General features: G+C 39.2%; 1 protein-coding gene across 16 annotated transcripts in view; it reads right to left on the bottom strand.

The window, feature by feature from the left end:
* Positions 1 to 22093, bottom strand: part of DLGAP1 (DLG associated protein 1) — a gene marked incomplete at both ends in the record, with an annotated part of 320454 nt that overhangs the window by 34191 nt on the left and 264170 nt on the right. For all 16 annotated transcript variants that reach the window (XM_082668376.1, XM_082668377.1, XM_082668368.1 and 13 more), the window contains one exon: positions 16508 to 16599. In XM_082668376.1, the coding sequence (XP_082524502.1) occupies positions 16508 to 16599 (92 nt within the window). The remainder of the gene's footprint in view (positions 1 to 16507; positions 16600 to 22093) is intronic.

Raw genomic sequence — 22093 nt, 5'->3', positions numbered from 1 at the left:
AACCCACTCCTAGGTTTTTACGTAAGAGAAATGAAAGCATATGTTAGATTAGTACACAATGTTCATAGCAGCTTTACTTTAATTACTCGAAACTGGAGATGACCTAAGCGTTCATCGACAGGTCACTGAATAAACAAATTTGGTATATCCATACATTGAAGTCCTAACGTGCAGTAAAAGGTTCAGACTATTCATACACACAAAACGTGGACGAACCTCAAAGTCCTTATGCCAACTGAGAGGAACCAGGCCAAAAGGATTACGTACTGCAAGATTTTATTGCAATAAGATTCTGGAAAATGCAAACAAGTGACAGCAAGTGGGGAAACTAGTAGGGGAGGAGGAGTGGGTGGGAAGGAGGGAGTGACTATATAGGAGGAGACTTTTGGGAGTGATGGATGTGTTCTCTATTTTGGTGGTGGTGATAGTTTCATTTCACATATATATATAGATTTGACAAATATATGTCAAAATTTATCAAAGGGTACACTTTACTTATGTATCGTTTACTGTATGTTCATTAACTTCAATAAAGCTGTTAAGGGCTTCCCTGGTGGCGCAGTGGTTGAGAGTCCACCTGCCGATGCAGGGGACATGGGTTCGTGCCCCGGTCTGGGAAGATCCCACATGCCGCGGAGCGGCTGGGCCCGTGAACCATGGCCACTGAGCCTGCATGTCTGGAGCCTGTGCTCCACAACGGGAGAGGCCACAACAGTGAGAGGCCCGCGTACCGCAAATAAATAAATAAATAAATAAATAAAATAAAGCTGTTAAAACAAAGTACATGATGGGATTTGGGGAGGTATCTGTGCTCTCAAGTGCCTCGCTCTCAGTGTAAAGTGGTACAGATTTTTTTTCAGGAGCTATTTAAAAATGGATATCAAGAACATTAAAAAATGTTATAATTCTTAGACCCAGGAATTCCATCTCAGGAAATGGGATCATCTGAAATAGTGAAAATACATACTGTACAAAGGTATTTATCACAATATTATATATTATTATTTTGATCAGTCCACTTTTTATGTTTATACATGCACAGTTTTTTGTTTTTTTGGGTTTTTTTTTTTGCGGTACACGGGCCTCTCACTGTTGTGGCCTCTCCCGTTACGGAGCACAGGCTCCGGACGCACAGGCTCAGCAGCCATGGTTCACGGGCCCAGCCGCTCCACGGCATGTGGGATCTTCCCGGACCGGGGCACAAACCCGTGTCCCGTGCATCGGCAGGCGGACTCTCAACCATTGCGCCACCAGGGAAGCCCCATGCACAGTTTTAAAATATCAAATGGTTCCACAAGGCTGGCTATGAAAAATAGAAATTCCTGGTCCACTAACATAACAATTTACTGCTCCAGAGGCAGCCACTTATAAACACTATTTCTAAATAACAAAAATTGCTATTCTTTTTTTATATTCAGCATTTGTCCATAGGAAAGATGAAGATTTAGATTTCTCTCACCTCATCATCATTCTTCCTTCCTCTCTCAGTGTCTCTGTCTCTGTCTCTGTCTCTGTCTCTGTCTCTGTCTCTCTCTCTCTCTCTCTCTCACACACACACACACACACACACATATGCATTTCTGGTCTGTTCCTGTATTTTTCCATTCTCCTAATATACTTGCATTGTAAATTTGGACCAATATTCAGACCTTGCCTTTTATGGCCACATTATTATGAGCAGAAAATAGTATTCACAGCTGACCATGTGTTATGGGCTGACTTGTGTGCTCCTCCCACAAATTCCTGTTGAAGTCCTAATTCCCTGTACCTCAGAATGTGACTGTATTTGGAGATAGGGCCTTTAAAGAGGTAATCAAAGTAAAAGGAAGTCATATGGTTGGGCCCTAATTCAGTGTTACTGATATCCTCATAGAAGAGGAAATTTTGACACGGACAGACACAGAGGGAAGAACATCTGAAGACAGGAAGGAGATGGCCATCTACAAACAAAAGGCTGCAAAAGAAATCAACATTCCCGACACCTTGATCTTGGACTTCTAGCCTCCAGAACTGTGAGGAAATAAATTTCTGTTGTTTTAGCCACCCAGTCTGCGATACTTTGTTATGGCAGCCCTAGCAAACAAACATGCCATATTAAATTCTATTTCCTGCACATTTTTTTCCTTTTAAAAATTTGCTTAATTTTTATGTACTTAGCACTTAATCCTCAAAGTTCCTCCAGGTATGTAAATGTCCTCTCCATGCATTGAAACAGATTAGGAATCCTACCAGTCTTCCTGAAGAAATCTTTCACAGCTTCTGACCTGCTCCCTCTCACCTGGTCACTCCCCCGACCTGCTGTACCACCATTGTCTGGGGATCCCTTTTCTCCATCAACCTTTCCTTTCCCCCTTTCTTGTGCTGGATCACGTGTTTCCTGAACTCTATATTTACTTCTTTCTTTGCTTTTCTCCTTTTTGTATGTTTTTCTAGAAATGTCTTCACATGTACCTTCCAACTCTTCTGTTGGGTTTTCCAGTTCTCTGTTAAGTTTTTAATTTCTTTTTTTAAAATATAAGCTTATTTATTTATTTATTTTTGGCTGCGTTGGGTCTTCGTTGTTGTGCACGGGCTTTCTCTAGTTGCGGCGAGTGGGGGCTGCTCTTCAGTTGTGGAGCACGGGCTCTAGGCGCATGGGCTTCAGTAGTTGTGGCACACGGGCTCAGTAGTTGTGGCACACTGGGCTTAGTTGCTCTGCGGCATGTGGGATCTCACGGGACCAGGGCTCAAACCCGTGTCCCCTACATTGGCAGGCGGATTCTTAACTACTGCACCACCAGAGAAGTCCCAGATAGGAGACTTTTCAGCCAACTTTGAGCTGGGATAGCATATCACCAGGACCCAAAGAAGGAGAAAAAATCAGTTTATCTGAAATGAACAAATAAACCTATGTGACAAAGGAAAGCCGTAATAACGATTAAATCAACATCATTTCTTTTTCAAGTTCCACTTGAGTAAAAGGAGCAATTGCATTTTTTAATCAGTCTTTTCGAAAATGTTCCTCTTAAACAAATGAAGTGTTTCCCTTACTGTAAGCCCCTCATTTTTTGTTTCTGTCTTGACCAGACAAGATTTATTAAGTTGTGTTTCACCGTCCTTGGGCCCCACTCTACCACATGCCTCCTTGAAAGGCATAGTAAAAGCCTCCAGAGAAGTCTGTGCCTTGGTAAGGGGCTCATCCACTGCGATCCTCAGCGTCAGGTGATCTGACTGGGCTTTCACCTGCAAAATCCCTGATGGTGGTTTCTTTGGGTCTTTGGGCTCAGACTGGTCCACTCTCCCACCATAGACTGTTCCATATGCCCGTGTAGAGGGAACGTGGCTGCCGGGATTCTGGGAGCTGAGTGAACATAGAACGCTTGGGGCAGGTGCCTCAACAATATGTTTGTGAATTTTCATTTATCCTCCTATTTTCATTATAGCAAACTGCCCTCAACTGTCCTCCAGACCCAGGACCCTTTGTTTTAGCCCCTGAAGGGAAGCCTCCTGTCTCCTGCCAGAGTGGGGAAGGGCTGTCTGTCACCTGACTGTAGATTCAGACAGCTTTTAGCTCCACCTTCACCCCTACATCCAGTGCTGTCAATGCCTGTGCCTTTTGTGGGTTCTGAAACTTAAATTGAATTACATCTTAGATTTCTGCATCACTGGCTTTAGATTCAGCTTTTTCTGGTCGCCTAAGTCAGGTATCACTTGTCTATCTGCCTTCCAGCTTTCACAATTTTGCTGTTGTATTTTTTCCTCTTTTGTTCTCTTCATCCTTGACAGTTTGTGCCAAAACAAACACAAAATCCTTTTACTGTCATTTAGTTTCAGAAGGTCTCAAAGATTGATGTGTATATTTTTTTCGCCACCTTTAATCAAAAGTCAATCTAGAAATAATGTAGATATTCAACAGGGAGAGAAAAGGGAAGCAAATTATGGTCCACCCATATTCCTGAATATTGTGTAACCATTAAAAGAAGTATTTGTCATGAATTTTTAATAATGATAAAGCCCTTGTTGTAATAGTTGATTTTTAAAACATTACTGAATTTTATACATAGGATGATTTCAACAACTTGCAAAATGTTCATGGAAAAAGCATGGGTAAAATTATACCCCTTTATTAGTTCATGGTTAATGGATGGGATTATGGGAAATTTTTATTTTATTTCTGTAATTTATAAATTTTCATAATGTATAAATACTATCTTACTTTTCTTATCATTAAGTATATTAATAACACACAATTGTTATAGAAAAGATAGATGACACTTAAAAAGGTATCTATCTCTCCATCCACACGTATAATCACAGTTTTTTCAATTGCTCCAAAGTACATCAGAGAGTTATATAAACTGTTAACACACTGCTGTATGTTTTCCTGCAAGTAAATCTGCATGCTATTTTTATAATGAAAATGATAATATTCTTCCTCTTTGTGTCCACTGTTAAGAGTCTTGGAGTCACTAGTGGGCTAATGTAAGAAAGTCTAGTTGGAACTACTGTTGAAATTCAATTGTTACTTGGAAGGAAAGAGGAGATCCCTGGGAGTCTTTTAGCTTTTTCACCTAAGTCAATAGAAGGGGTTGGTTTACTAGATTTGCTAATTATCAGCTTGAAAGGCAAGAAGACCTCATGCAAACTCCTGGCGAGCAGTCCAAAGGATGAGAGAGAATGGGGGTGGGATGCTTGGAGGTCCTGCAGTAGAGCAGCAGCTGAGGGGAGTGTCCCTGGGAGAGGGGTTGGCAAGATACGCCTGCTTTGCTTAGGATCAGTCCTGCAGAGCAGCAAAAATACGCCATGTGGATCCTACCGAATAATCCTACTAGCTGACCCGTGAAACAGGAATTGGGGACAGATAGCTAATGTTGGATGGAGAGGAGGCGTTTCTTTATTGGCCTAAGGAAGCAGTCTTGCTTCAAAACCACATGCATTCATTGACTCTGGCTTGGAGCTGCCATGGCATTTAAACTAGTGATCTTTAGGCAGCCTTCCTTTGTGCCCAGTCCCCACAGTGAGGCAGCTCTGGAGAATGGACGTGGCGCTTCTGCTACCAATGGCATTTTCAGGATGGGATGCCTGCCTGAAAGTATAACAGGAAGATTTGTGATCCTCCATTTCGATTCTTTTTCTTGAAGTAGGTTGGTTACCCAGTGCATTTTATGTTTTTACTAATGAGTTATTAATTTTCCTTTTGTTTGGATAGGGAACACTGAAGAGCACCCTGAATTTACAAGTCTGCCTCTGAATAGGTGGATCAGGCAGATGGACTTTGTTATGTCGGATTTGGTTCCTAAATTGTGATGGTTTCAAAAGGTGGTGAGGAGTCTCTGGGTCTCTTCCGAAGTCTTTTAATCTTCCTCTCTTCGCACTATCTCTTTCTTTCTCTGGCTCTATTTTCTTTCTGTTTTCCCTTTTTGTTAGGTTAGTGTTGTTTATCAGTCTGTTTATTTGGGGAAGGAAAAGATGGATTGTAATGGCCATTCAATGCGAAAATAAGAGTCTCATCTTTATCACTGGATAATTTTTTTTTAAAAATCCCACTGCTGTCTTTAAGAAATCTCATCTGCCCAATTTTATGTTTTAAGATCCTATCTAAATGAATGAATACCAGCAAAATTATAAAAAGAATTATAATTAGAAACAGAAGAAACAAGCGATCCCTGCTTGTTTGACAGTGGGTTTCTTTTGGAAAGGCTCAATACAATCATCAACATCCATTTTTTAATGCTTATTTACTTCATAGCGGTTAACTGCGAAGTGACCTTTGAGGACGGGTATATTTTGGAAGGTTAAGCAGCAAAATTGGGGCTGCTAGCCCTTTTGGGGAATGAATTTAAAAGAAATCACTCAGTTTACGGAGGAACTGAGCATCCTACAGACTTCAATAATTTATTAATTATTCAACTTTTTAATAACGTGATGAAGTAGCTCATTTGAAGTTTGGGGGTTGCTATTAGGCACGTCCAAATAATGTAATATTAAACACTCCTGTAGATGGACAAGTGTCAGGGCATGAATTTGGTGATATAGAATTGTTGACTGCAGGGGAAATGTTTGAAGTACATTTAAAAAATTAAGACGATTCTCTCTTATTTTCATTTTATATTTTATTTTATTTTTTATTTTTACTTTTGGCCTTGACCAGGGATCAGGGGCCAACCCGTACCCCCTGCATTGGGAGCACAGAGTGTTAACCACTGGACCTCCAGGGAAGTCTCAATTTTCTCTTTTTTTTTTTGGCGGTACGCGGGCCTCTCACTGCTGTGGCCTCTCCCGTTGCGGAGCACAGACTCCGGACGCGCAGGCTCAGCGGCCATGGCTCACGGGCCCAGCCGCTCCGCGGCATGTGGGATCTTCCTGGACCGGGGCACCGAACCCGTGTCCCCTGCATCGGCAGGCGGACTCTCAACCACTGTGCCACCAGGGAAGCCCTCTCTCATGGTATAATTGCTTTCTTGAGATGTCAATCTTTAGAGAGATTCTATTTAGGTACCTAATAGAATAGGAAACACTTATATAGTGCTTCCTGTGTGTCAAGTATTTTTCTAAATGTTTTACATATGTTAAACAAAACACCCCAACAGGACAACACTGATGTTTACCCTATTGTGTATCCTTCTCTCTTTTTTTTTAAATTAATAAATTTTAGAGAAGTTTTAGGTTCACAGCAAAACTGAGCAGAAAGTACAGCGATTTCCCATATACCTCCTACGCCTTGACATATACAGCTTCCCCGCCATCACCATCTCCCACTGGAGTGATGCATTTGTTACTAGTGATGAGCCTACACTGACGTATCATTACCATCCAAAGTTCACAGTTCACATGAAAGTTCACTCTTGGTGTGGTATATTGTATGGGTTTGCACAGATGTAAAATGACACCACTGTAGTATCATACAGAATAGTCCCAATGCCCTAAAAATCATCTGTGCTCTGCCTATATACACTTCCCTTCCCCCAAACACTGTTTTTCTACTGTCTCTATAGTCTTGCCTTTTCCAGAGTGTTGTATAGTTGGAATCATCCAGTATGTAGCTTTTCAGATTGGCTTCTTTTACTTAATAACCTGCATTTAAGTTTCCTCCTTGGCTTTTTGTGGCTTGATAGCTTATTTCTTTTTCTTATTTCATTGCTGGTATACAGGATAGTGATTAACTTTTGTATATTCACCTTGTATCCTGCAAACTTGGTATAATTATTTGTTAGTTCCAGGAGTTTTTTTGTCAATTCATTCAGATTTTCTACATAGACAATCGTGTTATCTGTGAACACAGTTTTGTTTCTTCCTTTCTAATCTGTATACCTATTATTTCCTTTTCTTGCCTTATTGCACTAACCAAGACGTCCAGTATGATACTGAAAAGCAGTGGTAAGAGGGAACATTCTTGCCTCGTTCCTGATCTTAGCACAAAAGCTTCAAGGTCCTCACCATTAACTAATATGTTGGCTGTAGGTTTTTCATAGATATTCCTTATCAAGTTGAGAAAGTTCCCCTCTATTCCTAGTTTGCTGAAAATTTTTGATCGGGAGTTAGTATTGGATTTTGTCAAATGCTTTTTCTGCATTTATTGATGTGTTCATGCGGTTTTTCTTCTTAGCCAGTTGATGTGATGGATCACATTAATTGATTTTCAAATGTTGAACCAGCCTTGCATATCTGAGATAAAACCTACTTGGTCATGGTGTACAATTTGTTTTATATATTGTTGAATTTGACTTGTTAATACTTGAGAATTTTTGCATCTATGTGCATGAGAGATATTGGAATGCAGTTTTCTTTTCTCATCATGTCTTTTTCTGGTTTTGGTATTAGTGTAATGCTGGCCTCATAGGATGATTTAGGAAGTATTCCATCTGCTTCTATCTTTGGAAGAGATTATAGAAGATTGATATAAGTCATTCCTTAAATATTTTGTAGAATTCACCAGTGAGCCCATCTGGGCCTGGTGATTTCTCTTTTGGATGATTATTATTTATTGATTCAATTTCTTTAATAGATATAGGCCTATTCAGATTGTCTATTTCTTCTTGTGCGAGTTTTGGCAGATTTTATATTTTAAGGAATTGGTGCATTTTATCTAGGTTATTATTTGTGGGCATAGAGTTGTTCATAATATTCCTTTATTATCCTTTTTTTTTTTTTTTTTGCGGTACGCAGACCCCTCACTGTTGTGGCCTCTCCCGCTGCGGAGCACAGGCTCCGGACGCGCAGGCCCAGAGGCCATGGCTCATGGGCCCAGCTGCCCCGCGGCAGCGGGATCCCCCCCCCCCGGACTGGGGCACGAACCCGTGTCCCCTGCATTGGCAGGCGGACCCTCAACCACTGTGCCACCAGGGAAGCGCCCTTTATTATCCTTTTAATTTCCATGGGATTTGTGTGATGTCCCCCTCTAATTTCTTTTTTTTTTTTTAATTTCTTTTATTTATTTATTTTTGGCTGTGTTGGGTCTTTGCTGCTACGCACAGGCTTTCTCTAGTGGGCTACTCTTTCGCTGAGGTGCGCAGGCATCTCATTGCAGTGGCTTCTCTTGTTGCAGGGCACAGGCTCTAGGCATGTGGGCTTCAGTAGTTGTGGCACGCGGGCTTAGGAGTTGTGGCTTGTGGGCTCTAGAGCGCAGACTCAGTAGTTGTGGCGCACAGGCATAGTTGCTCTGCGGCATGTGGGATCCTCCTGGACCAGGGATCAAACCCATGTCCCCTGCATTGGCAGGTGGATTCTTAACCACTGTACCACCAGGGAAGTCCCTTAATTTCTGATATTAGTAATTTGTGTCTTCTTTCTTTTTTTCCTTAGCTAGCCTGACTAGAGGCTTATCAATTTTATTGGTCTTTTCAAAGAATAAGCTTTTGGTTTTGTGGATATTCTATATTGATTTGCTATTTTCAATTTCATTAATTTCTGCTCTAGTTTTTATTGTTTCTTTTCTTCTGCTTACTTTGGATTTAATTGCTCTTCTTCTTCTAGTCTGGTAAGGTGGAAGCATAGGCAATTGACTTTAGATCTTTCTTCCTTTCTAACATATGCATTCAATGCTATAAATTTTGCTCTAAGTGCTATTTTTTCTGCATCACACAAGTTTTGATAAGTTGTGTTTTTATTTTCATTCAGTTCAAAATATTAAAAAATTTCTATTGAGAGTTCTTCTTTGACTCGTGTGTCATTTGGAAATGTATTGTTTAATCTCTAAATATTTTGGAAATTTCCAGCCATCTTTCTGTTATTGATTTCTAGTTTAATTCCACTGTGGTCTGAGAGCAGACATTGTGTAACTTTTACTCTTTAAAATGTATCAAGATATGTTTTGTCGCCCAGAATGTGGTCTATCTTGGTGAATGTTCCATGTGAATTTGAGAAGAATGTGTAATCTGCTGCTGTTAGATGAAGTAGTCTACGGATGTCAATTATATTCAGATGACTGATGGTGCTGTTGAGGTCATTTATGTCTTTTCTGATATTTGGCTTTCTGGATCTGTCCATTTTTGATAGAGGGGGTTGAAGTTTTCAAATATAAGAGTGGATTCATCTGTTTTTCCTTGCAATACTATCAGTTTTTGCCTCATGTATTTTGATGCTCTTATTAGGTATATAAACATTAAAGATTGCTATGTCTTTTTGGAGAACTGAACCCTTTATCATTATGTAATATCCCTCCTTATCTCTGATAATTTCCCTTACTCCAGAGTCTGCTGTCTGAAATTAATATAGCCACTCCTGCTTTCTTTTGACTAGTGTTAATATGGTATATCTTTCTCCATTCCCTTACTTTAAAAAAACAATTTTTTTAACATCTTTATTGGAGTATAATTGCTTTACAATGTTGTGTTAGTTTCTGCTGTATAACAAAGTGAATCAGCTATATGTATACGTATATCCCCATATCCCCTCCTTCTTGCATCTCCCTGCCACTCTCCCTATCCCACCCTTCTAGGTGGTCACAAAGCAGCAAGCTGATCTCCCTGTGCTATGCAGCTGCTTCCCACTAGCTATCTATTTTACATATGGTAGTGTATATATGTCAATGTTACTCTCTCACTTCGTGCCAGCTTACCCTTCCCCCTCCCTGTATCTTCAAGTCCATTCTCTACGTCTGCATCTTTATTCCTGTGCTGCCCCTAGGTTCATCAGAACCTTTTTTTTTTTTTAGATTCTATATATGTGTGTTAGCATACGGTATTTGTTTTTCTCTTTCTGACTTACTTCACTCTGATCCCCTTACTTTTATTCTTATTTTTTTTTAATAAATTTATTTATTTTTGGCTGCGTTGGGTCTTCGTTGCTCCACATGGGCTTTCTCTAGTTGCGGCAAGTGGGGGGGCTACTCTTTGTTGTGGTGCACGGGCTTCTCATTGCAGTGGCTTCTCTTTGTTGTGGAGCTCAGCCTCTAGGCGCACGGGCTTCAGTAGTTGTGACACGTGGGCTCAGTAGTTGTGGCTCACAGGCTCTAGAGCTCAGGCTCAGTAGTTGTGGCACACGGGCTTAGCTGCTCTGCAGCATGTGGGATCTTCCCAGACCAGGGCTTGAACCCATGTCCCCTGCACTGGCAGGTGGATTCTTAACCACTGCACCACCAGGGAAGTCCGATCCCCTTACTTTTAATCTGTATGTGTCTTTATATTTAACGTGGGTTCCTTGTAGAAAACATAAAATTGGGTATTGTTTTTAATCCAGTCTGACAACGTCTGTCTTCTGATTGGTATATTTAGACAATTGACGTTTAAAGTGATTATTGATATCGTTGGATTAATGTCTACCATATTTGTTAACTGTTTTCTACTTGTTGTCCTAGTTTTGTCTTCCACACATTTCCCTCTTTTCTTAGCATGTAAGTTATACTTCTTTTTCACTCTTTTTAGTGGTTGCCCTAGAGTTTTCACTGTACATTTTACAACTAATCCAAGTTCATTTTCAAATAACACTATATCACTTCAAGAGTAGTGCAAGTACCTTATAATAATTAAGTAGCCCTAATTCTTACCTTTCATCCTTTGTATGATTGCTGTTATTCAATTCATTTATACTCAAGAGTATAATATATTCATATATATTGTTCCTATTATTATTTTGAACAAACTATTATCTGTTAGATCCATTAAGAATAAGATAAATGAAAGTTTTTCTTTTACCTTCACTTTTTCCTTCTCTGATGCTCTTCCTTTCTTCATGTAGATCTGAGTTCCTGGCCTATATCATTTCCCTTCTCTCTGAAGAACTTCTTTTAACATTTCGGTAAGTTGGATCTACTGGCTACAAAGTCCCTCAATTTTTGTTTGTCTGAGAAAGTCTTTATTTTTCCTTCCTTTTTAAAGGATAATTTCACAGAGTATAGAATTCTAGGCTGGTGTTTTTTTCTCTCAAATATTAAATATTTCACTCTATTCTCTTCTTATTTGCATGGTTTCTGAGGAAAAGTCACATATAATCCTTATTTTTACCCCTCAGTAGGAAAGGTGTCTTCTGGCTTGTTTCAGGAATTTTCCCTTGGTTTTCTTTGAATATGGCATGTCTAGGTGTACTGTATCGGGCATTTATCCTGCTTGGCCTTCTATGAGCTTCCTAAATCTATAGTTTGGTGTCTGACACTAATTTGGGGCAATTTTCAGTCACTGTTGCTTCAAATGTTGCTTCTGTCCCTTTCTGTCTCTTCCTTCTGGTATTCTCATTATGCATATGTTCACCTTCTGTAATTGTCCCAGAGTTTTTGGATATTCTGTTCTGAGTTTTTTCAGGTTTTGTTTCCTCTTTGCTTCCAGTTTTAGAGGTTTCTACTGTTGTATCCACAAGCTCAGAGATTCTTTCCTCAGCCATGACTCGTCTACTAATGAGTCCATCAAAAGCATTCTTCATTTCTGGTACAGTGTTTCCAATCTCTAGCATTTGTTTTTTATTTTTTCTTAGAATTTCCATTTTTCTGCTTACGTTATTCATCTGTTCTTGTATGCTGTCTGCTGTTTCTATTAAAGTCTTTAGCATTTTAATCATACTGTAAAAAAATTCCTGATCTGTTACTTCCAACATTCTTTTTTGTTTAATTGCTATCAAACTGTGTAACCCAGACCTTTATTTTAATGTACAAAACCTTTATTTACTTGCCACTTCTCTAAACTGTCATTTAACCTAAAAGCTGCATGTCTCCATACCCTCTAAAGAAATATTTGATTTAGATTCAATTGATTCAACCTACCAAATTTCACCAGTGAACTTATGAATACTTCCTATTATCTCTCCATCTACCCAGCCATCCATCCAACCTTATTTTTTTCCTGCTTTCAGTATTTTTTTAACTTTTTAAATCTTTTATTTATTTTTTTCACACACACACTGTATTTTATTTTTACAAGAGGTAAATAAACTGACCCCAAGCATTGTAAATGGATGACCACAACAAAAGCAACAATGATTGCAATTACCAAACACGAAACACACTCATACTATGTCATACTATTGACATTCAGTCCAGTAATCCTCCACTGTAACAGCTCCTTTACTTTGCAGTGAAAATTGATTTGTATATTTTTTGCCTCTGAGTCCTTGTGGGATTTTTTTTTTTTATTCAAACAGAAAGTCAAAAATTATAATCATTCTCATCAGTTCACTCAGTCCCATGTAATTAATTTTTTTTATCTTGATCTTTTGTTAGCACTTTTATGAATTCATCAGTTTTCCCTTAGAGTTCTGACAATGCTTATTCATTCAGTTCAGCAGTATAGTCAGTTACCAGAAACCTGTACTTGTCAGAGTCTTTTCCATGAATTCCTTGAAGATGAAACCCTTTTATAGGAACATTTTTGCAAAAGCATCAGAGTACACCCAGACTTCCAACATTCTTGTCATAGATGACTCTGAGTCTAGTGCTTGTTCAGTCTCTGCAAGCTGTGCTTTTTACCTTTTAGTATGCCTTGTAAGTCATTGTTGAAAGATGGACATGATGTACTAGGTAAAACAACCGTGGTGAATAATGGGTTTTTAATAAACGTGGTGGTGAGGTGGTGGGGAGGGGAAGCATTCTCTAGTCCTACGATTAGGTCTTAGTCTTTCAATGAGCCTGTGCCCTTGGACTGTGAACTTCAACAGTGTTTCTCAATCTCTCCCCACCTGCCCCCCACGGCAGGACAGGATGGCAAGACGGGGCTGGCTGGGGTTAGGTATTTCCCTTCTCCCAGATAGATTTAGGCTCTGATTAGAAACCCAGCAGATAAGGCTCTGGTAAATTAGTTTCTCCTGCAGGCAGATCTTGTTAAGAACAGAATGCTCTGGCATATTTCAGAATGGTTCCTTTCCCCTCTCTCCATCAGAAGCGTGAGAGGATTCTTCTCTGATTTCCACTGTAAGGACCTGGTAGATCTTCTGCAGTTAAGAATCATGAAAGTAAGGAGGCCCCCCTATGACTGGGTCCCTGTAAAAATTTCAACTCTCAGACTTGTCCTCCCTGAGCTGCCAGCAATTCATCAATTACAGTTCATGTTTTCCTACCCTGGTACTGGTTCGCATGGGGCTTTTCTTGTGGGTTTCTACTCCAGCAAGTTGTGATTCTCTGTGTCTGTGAGTCTCTGCAGTACCTAGAGCACTGATTTTTCTTGTGGCCTCACTTCTCTGACTGGTTTAAGAAGAGTTGTTGATTTTTCAGTTTGAACAGCTTTTTTACTTGTTGTTAAAACAGAGTGGTGACTTCTAAGCTCTTCTTTACCTGCTGGACCAGAAACTGCCTGTTATCTTCTTTTTACATATAAGGAAACCAAGGCAAAAAGATATTTAGCAATTTGATCAAGGCCTCCCAGCTAGTAGGTGGAAGAGTCAGAATTTGAATCTTGGTTCAGGAGCCTGTGTTCTTAACCACTACATCATTGAGGAAAACAAGCAAGTTGGGCTTGTAGGGGAAGGAGGAATATGTTTTCTTACCATGAGATCTTTCATATCTACTAAGTTTACATTTTCAAAACATTTTCTAAAACAATGAAAGGAACATGTGCCAGAAGGGTTGGCTTGAAAATAATGATTACTAAAACTTGAAGTAGATACAATAAGTAAACATTTTAGAGTAAAAGAAAACAAAAATCACTCCTAAACCTACCATTTTTACAGATTACATTTCAGTCCTTGTTCTTCTTTGTGAATATTATATGTGGGTATTATGTCCTCTTTTTCATTTAACATCGTATCATGGGAATTTCTCCCATGTTTCCACATCTTCTTTATAATCACATTTAATAGCTGTATAATAGTCTATCCTGGTGACATGCTATAACTTACAAAAGTATTCTCTTATTGCTTGACATTTGATGATTGACATTTTTCTTTTACAATGATAGGTAATGTTCCACAATATTTTCCCTTTCACTGAGTGATTTCATTCAGGAGAGCCCCATGAATGGAATTCCTGGGTCAATAGACTTGGATAGTTGTATAATTATTGCTAATTTTTGTCATATTAGTTTCCACATTAGGGTTGTCCCAATTTTCTGGGCTTCCAGCATTGTGTAATTACATCAGATATAGTAGCATCAAAATGTTATATATATGTATATTGAAAACCTTTTAGATACAAAGGCAGTGTCAATAACAGGAGGCTATAAAATAGGACCCGTTCCGTGAACTGATGCATGACTTATTCTCAGATTTTAAGTTTATGTTACATGGGGCCTTGTATATAGGAGACATTCCATAGATATTTATTGAATGGATGGGTGATGAACGGTTGGATAGATGACATCCAACTGATTTCTCCTTATTAACACATAAAAAGTTAGTGGCAAAGTTGAACTGACATCCTGATTTAGAATATAGAGTTCTTCCTCCCACTATAACTGCAGTTTTACTTCATTCAGCCAACATTCACTACATACTTAGTATATGAAAAGCACAGTCTGGAAGCTGGGGGTATTACTCTCAATAAAACATAGTTCCATCCATCATGGTCCTCACAGTTTGACTGGGAAACTCACAAACCTCTCCAGATCAAATTCTCATTTATAAAATGAATGGACTGACCTCAGAAGTCCTTTCCAGCTTCCGGATTCTGTGATCTTCTCAAACTCTAAATTTCCTACTTCTAGATACTAAGTCTAAAGTAAGCTTATCTTAAAGAACAATCTAAAGAAACTGGTGATCCTGGATAGTGACAGGGAGTCTTCTCCCCTTCTTACTCCTCATTTGTTCGTTCATTCATTCATCATTCATTGAGCACGTACTAAACATGAGACACTATTAAGCTCTAGAAATAAAAATACCAATAAGTCCTCTTCTCTTAAAAAGTCTATAGTCAAAAGTACGACGGTTTTTTGAAGAGGGATAGTTTGGCAACACAACAGTACTCCACACAGTGTTTATGTGTGTGTGAGTGGGATCCACTTATTCTACTGTCAGGAAGGGGAAATTTCCCCTTTTCTCCTCTTGAGTTCCTGTGGTTGGACCAATCATAAAACTGACACAAGACAGATTGTGTCCTGTGGACTGGAGAAAAAGAAACCCATTTAATTTGTGTGCACATAGAGGTCGCATAGAAATGGGACCTAAGAAGTGGCCAAAGCAGATAGCTTTTATATTTTTTAGACAAAGAAGCAATAAATATGAGAGGGATTGACAGGACAAAGAAACTTAGCTTTGGGTGTTTAATTAGTAAGGAATTTAAGCAAAGTTTGCGCTTAGGTAGTAAATTAGTAAAGAAGTAACAAGTACCATATGCTAACACATATATATGGAATTTAAGAAAGAAAAAATGTCATGAAGAACCTAGGGGTAAGACAGGAATAAAGACACAGACCTATTAGAGAACGGACTTGAGGATATGGGGAGGGGGAAGGGTGAGCTGTGACAAAGCGAGAGAGAGGCATGGACATATATACACTACCAAACGTTAGGTAGATAGCTAGCGGGAAGCAGCCGCACAGCACAGGGAGATCAGCTCGGTGCTTTGTGACCGCCTGGAGGGGTGGGATACGGAGGGTGGGAGGGAGGGAGACGCAAGAGAGAAGAGATATGGGAACATATGTATATGTATAACTGATTCACTTTGTTATAAAACAGAAACTAACACACCATTGTAAAGCAATTATACTCCAATAAAGATGTTAAAAAAAAAAAAAAAAAGTAACAAGTATGCAGGCTTCTCAGCCCTGAGTCCCCTATCTCTGGTGATGATGGTGTCTTTCTACCTCCCAGTCCAAGGAGAGCACCTTTCACATGGGAAATTTATTTCCTGCTTTCAGGGAGACAGAGAGGAGGGTAAAAGTATCCCTCTCGCGTTGACTGTTTCTTAAGTAGTTTTAATTCAAAATAATCAATGTGCCATTGAGGCATATTTTGGGCCCCAGCACTACTATTCTAGCTAATATTTAAATGGAGTGGTCTCCAGTATCAAAGTAGAGGAAGGAATCAGCTAATATTGACTCAGGCTCCCCCTCTGAATGCTCCCAGAAGTTAATGGAAAATAACACTGAATCTTCAAGGTTTTTCATAGGGAAAAAATACTTGTACCATACTTGCCAACATCAAGACGAAAGGGGACAAATGCATGTGGACTCACCATTTCTCTTCTTCTACTTGCACTCCTATGGACTGGAACTTACTGGGTGCTTTATTTTCCCCTGTTTTGTTAGGTTCCTCAGCATCATCCACCTGAAGAAATAACCAAAAGTAGAGGTGCTCTATTTTAGTCATCTTGCTTGAAAAACAAAGTCCCATTTCATTAGAAACCTCTATAATATTATTGGAATGTTTTGTGATTTATAACCTTTTTGTTCAATGTTTACGTGTTTGATGAGCAACTTCATTATAATGCACTTGGACTCTGCTGATCTTAGTAAAATGCAGTTTTGTTCATTTCCAAAGTGCCTAATAAACGTCTGTGATTCCTGCATGGACTTGTGAGGATATACTTCCTGTGAGCTCTGTATTAGAAGGGAGCACCTCATGGGATGGTGATGTTGAAAGTTTTGAATCTGCAAATACCAAAATGCAAAAGAAGGCAGAAATTTCACTTATTGTAGTTAGAATTGTTGACATTAGGAGATTTAGGTATTAACCTCATTAATATAACTATAGAGCATCTTCATTTTTTTTCCCCCCCTTAAATTAAGGAATTGGCTTTGGATATCACTCCATAGTTTCTAAATAGCTAGGCATATATTATAGTTCATATAGAAAATGTATCTGTGTATAACTGATAGCTTATGTGACAGATGAGGCCCAACCCAAATTTGAAATAAATTTTATGACTCTTCAGAGCAGTTAGATTTATTCCTCTTTTTTCTCTGTTTTTCATAAATTAGTTTTTTCTAAATAGAAAGCCATTTAACATAAGTTGTATAAAACTAAAACACAGAAGTATATAATGTAGAAAGCAGAAGTTCCCCATGAAGCACGGTCAGTCCTTTGATGCATATTTGACCATCTTTTAACGTATGTAGAATATATTATATATAAAAATGATTATTAATACTAAATTTACACAGATGAGATTACACTATATATTTTTTGTGTGCAATCTGCTTTATTCATTAACACTGCTATCTTTTGGACATTTTATCATGTTAGTAAATATAGCTCTAACTCAATCCTTTTGTTGGCTACATAAATACTCCTTTTAATGGTTATGTAAGCAACATGGGCATCAGGGTAATTTTCTCTCTGCTGTTATTACATTTAGTATTATAATTAATATTTCATATGTATATTTAGAACAATTCTGCAAATACTGTATGAGAAAAATTCTTAGGAGTAGAAATGTTAGATGGAAGTACTGAGCATATTCAGCTGTAAGGGATATTGACAAACTGCTCTTCAAAGCATTTATCAGTATATGGGAATATCCATTTTCCAAATGTTCACCAATATTAAATATTGGCAAACTTTACAATTTTTGCTAATATCACAGGTGAAAAATATCTATTAGCCTCTTGTATTTTTATCTGTAAACTGCCTATTTATATCCTTTGCTAGTTATTGTGGGGTTTTTTTTCTTATTGAGTTGTTTATTTTCTTCTTTATAGGATCTCTTTACATCTTATGACCCTTAAACCCTTTCTTGGCTATATATACTGTAAATACTTTTTCCCAGTTTATCGTTTGTCTTTTAAATTTTGTCCTTCATTGTAGAGAATCTTAAATTACTATGTAGTCAATCTAGCTTTTATGGTTGGGAAAGACCAAAAGTTCTCTTATATTTGTTTTTATGCTTTCATTTTTTTTTTCATATTTAGTTCTTAAATCCACTATCCTGAAATGTTTGTGTAGAAGATACAGAAATTCAATATTTTTTCTGCACATGAATCATCAATTGACCTGGCTCTTTTTATTAACTAATTCATCTCTTTGGTTTGAGATGCCAACTTTATCTTATACCAAATTTTACCCATATATATTTACCCAAACATTCTCATATATAAAAATGTGTTCTGGGGCTTCCCTGGTGGCTCAGTGGTTGAGAGTCGCCTGCTGATGCAGGGGACACGGGTTCGTGCCCTGGTCCGGGAGGATCCTGCATGCCGCGGAGCGGCTGGGCCCGTGAGCCATGGCTGCTGAGCCTGCGCATCCGGAGCCTGTGCTCCGCAGCAGAAGAGGCCACAACAGTGAGAGGCCCGCGTACCGCAAACAAAAACCAAAAAACAAACAAACAAAAAAATGTGTTCTGGGTCTATTGATCTATTGGTCTTATTGCTCCTCCCTCTCTTTTTTTCCTGATATAATTTTGTAATAAATCTTGATATTTTCTGTGACAAGTCTCCTCTTGTAATTCTTTTTTTTTTTAAATAAATTTATTTATTTATTTTTGGCTGCGTTGGGTCTTTGTTGTGGCACGCGGGCTTTTCGTTGTGGTGGCTTCTCTTGTTGCGGAGCATGGGCTCTAGATGTGCGGGCTTCAGTAGTTGTGGCTCGCGGGCTCAGTAGTTGTGGCTTGCGGGCTCTAGAGCACAGGTTCAGTAGTTGTGGCGCACAGGCTTTGTTGCTCCGCGGCATGTGGGATTTTCCTGGACCAGGGCTCGAACCTGTGTCCCCTGCATTGGCAGGTGGATTCTTAACCACTGCTCCATCAGGGAAGTCCCTGCAATTCTTTTTTTAAAATGTAATTTAAAAACTCCAGCAACCTAAGTGTCCATCAACAGATGAGTGGATAAAGAAGATGTGGTACATATATACAATGGAATATTACTCAGCCATTAAAAAGAATGAAAATTTGCCATTTGGAGCAACATGGATGGACTTGGAGGGCAGTAAGCTAAGTGAAATAAGTCAGACAGAGAAAGACAAATACTGTATGATACCACTTATATGTGGAATCTAAAAGATACAACAAAGTAGTGAGTAGAACAAAAAAGAAACAGTCTCACAGATATAGAGAACCAGCTAGTGGTTACCAGTGGTGAGGGAGGGAGGGGCAATATAGGGGTGGGGGAGGAGGAGGCCCAGGCTCTTGGGTGTAAGATGGGCTCAAGGATGTATTGTACAACGTGGGGGAATACAGTCAATATCTTGTGATAACTATAAATGGAAAGTAACATTTAAAATTTGTATAAAAAAGTTAAAAATTTTTTAAAATAGAAAATAAATTTTACTCATTAAAAACCCCAAAACCTCTAGGGTATTTTGGGTATTAACTTCTTCTAAATAAACTTTAACATCACATTGTCAAAACCCTCCCCCCCGTCTCGACTAAGTGATAAAAATCACATAGGAATTTTCATTGAAATTTCTTTAAATATTTGTATGAATTTTGAGAGAATTGCCATCTTTACACTTTGGAGTATTCCCATATAGAAATATTAATAGCTTTCCATTTATTCATTTATCCATATCCTTCCCCCACCCACCCAGGACTAGAATACCAGAAAAACACCAGAAAAAGTAGTTGATGTGAGTTTTGGTGACATATTATATAAAAATGCATATTTTTAAATATTCTAGAATCATATTAGTGCTGTGAGTTGCTCCCACTAGAAGAACACGTGAATCATATGTTCACCACATCCGTCACGGGCTTTTGAATGCATGTGCTCATTGAGGGAAATAGCACATTTATTTATTAATCGGACAAAGTGCGTCATTCTGGTGACTTAGTTACTGTCTGGAAGCCCCAAGCCCACCTTCTCTACCCAGCTGCTCTGTGGCACAGGGGCCAGGACTCTGAAGACTACATTTCCCAGGCTTCCTTGCTCGCTGGCCTCCAATTAGGTTCTAACCAAGGAAGGTCGGAGGAGGGAAGGGGGCTTCCATCCTGTTTCCACCTTCTGCTGGCAGTTGTGGCTCCAACCCCAGCCCTTTCGAAGCCCAACAGCACGTGCGCCAGCCCTTGCAAGTCCTGGCACCAGACGGCCGTGCTCGCCTCAGTGGTCTGGGATGGGCTATATGGGCCTCTCCTCTGAGTGTCTGAATTTTGGTAACCCCGTCTTTCCCCTTCTGCTCCCCTAGTCCAAGGGTGACCTCTTACTGCATCCCTTTCTGCTCTCTCAACCATCCCATTACTGTAGAACCAATTTGGTGTATGAAACTGCCTCTGTGTGAGAAACGAGCACGGCTTCCTTTTTCCTGAATGGGATTCTAACCGGTTCCGTATGGCTACACTCATGGAAATTAAAAATGCTCAGGATGTCAGACAAAGTACGATGCTGCAGCGTTACACTTTGGGGTAGTTTCAAAATTACCCAATGAAATTTTTTCGAAAGATGCACGATAGCTATTCCCCTTAAGAACCATGGTGCTCAATGCACCGGGAAAGGGAGAAAGAAAGGAAGCAGGGGTCCGAGGATGAAGGACGTTGTACTCTGTTCCAGGCTCGCCCCAGCTGTCCAAACTCACAGCTTATTTGCATCAAAGCGCTGTCATCTTCTTAAGCTTTAGTCATTGCAGATAAATTTACCTCTCTGACTTTAATCCCCTTAGTTAGATCCAAATATTGACAAATGTCACCTCTCTTATATAGTATGTAGGGTAATCTACTTAAATTTATGAAGAGGCATTCAAAAATTTTAAATACGTTGCAGGGTTAATTAAATCTCTGTCCTGAAAAAAATTGAGAAAGCCCACGGCCGATGATACAATTTTAGTGTTTTTGGCTAATCAAAATTTTAAAGGAGGATAATACTAATAATAACAATCAAACCTAATATTTATTGAGCCCTTAATATGCCAGGCACTATGCTTTGAACTTTACATATATTGTATCCATCAGTTTTTTGTTTTTAATTTTATTTATTTATTTTTTGGCTGCGTTGGGTCTTCATTGCTGCACACGGGCTTTCTCTAGTTGCGGCGAGCAGGGGCTTCTCTTCGTTGTGGTGCACAGGCTTCTCATCGTGGTGGCTTTTCTTGTTGCAGAGCATGGGCTCTAGGTGCACGGGCTTCAGTAGTTGTGGCACACGGGCTCAGTAGTTGTAGCTTGTGGACTCAGTAGTTGTGGCACATGGGCTTAGTTGCTCCGCGGCTTGTGGGACCTTCCCGGACCAGGGATTGAACCCGTGTCCCCTGCATTGGCAGGCAAATTCTTACCGCTGCGCCACCACGGAAGTCCCTATCCATCAGTTTTTACTACAACATATAAAGTACCCGATGCAATAGCAACTATTATTATTCTCATTTTCCAGATGAGGAAACCATTAAGTAATTGGCCTAAGTTCACACAGGCTGTAAAGTAAATAATTATAATATTAACTATTAGATATAGATTAAATTTAAAATGTTGGGAAAGGCTTGAAAACTCTGACCCTAAAAAGGTAAACTGTGAGAAAGAGCCCAAGGTCCTAGTATCACATATTTGGGGGATTAGGATTTAAATTAGATTACAGTGTAATGAAATTTGATGACTATTTTGTATCCTAAATTTAAATTTACTTATTATTCTCCATCAAAGAAGCAGCATAATGTGGTCACATTAGATGCCAAGGTACAATCTAGGCTCTGTCAACATAAGATGTGTGACCTTGGGTTCTCACTTCTGGGGGAGAGAAAATAACCCACCTATGCCATAGGGCTGCTGTGGAGGCAGAATGAGACAACCATATAAAGCACGCAGTGCTCTCATATAATTTCTATAACTGTGAACAATGATTGGAGGAAGAGTAAGAACAATTCTTTAGCTCACTAAAATATCCAAATAGTCAAGAAGCAGGGTGGTCTC

The sequence above is a fragment of the Grampus griseus genome (assembly GCF_964374135.1).
Source record: "Grampus griseus genome assembly, chromosome: 12".
NCBI classification, from domain to species: domain Eukaryota; kingdom Metazoa; phylum Chordata; class Mammalia; order Artiodactyla; family Delphinidae; genus Grampus; species Grampus griseus.
The sequence above is the reverse complement of the archived record's forward strand: the minus strand, read 5'-3'. Positions and strand labels throughout refer to the sequence as shown.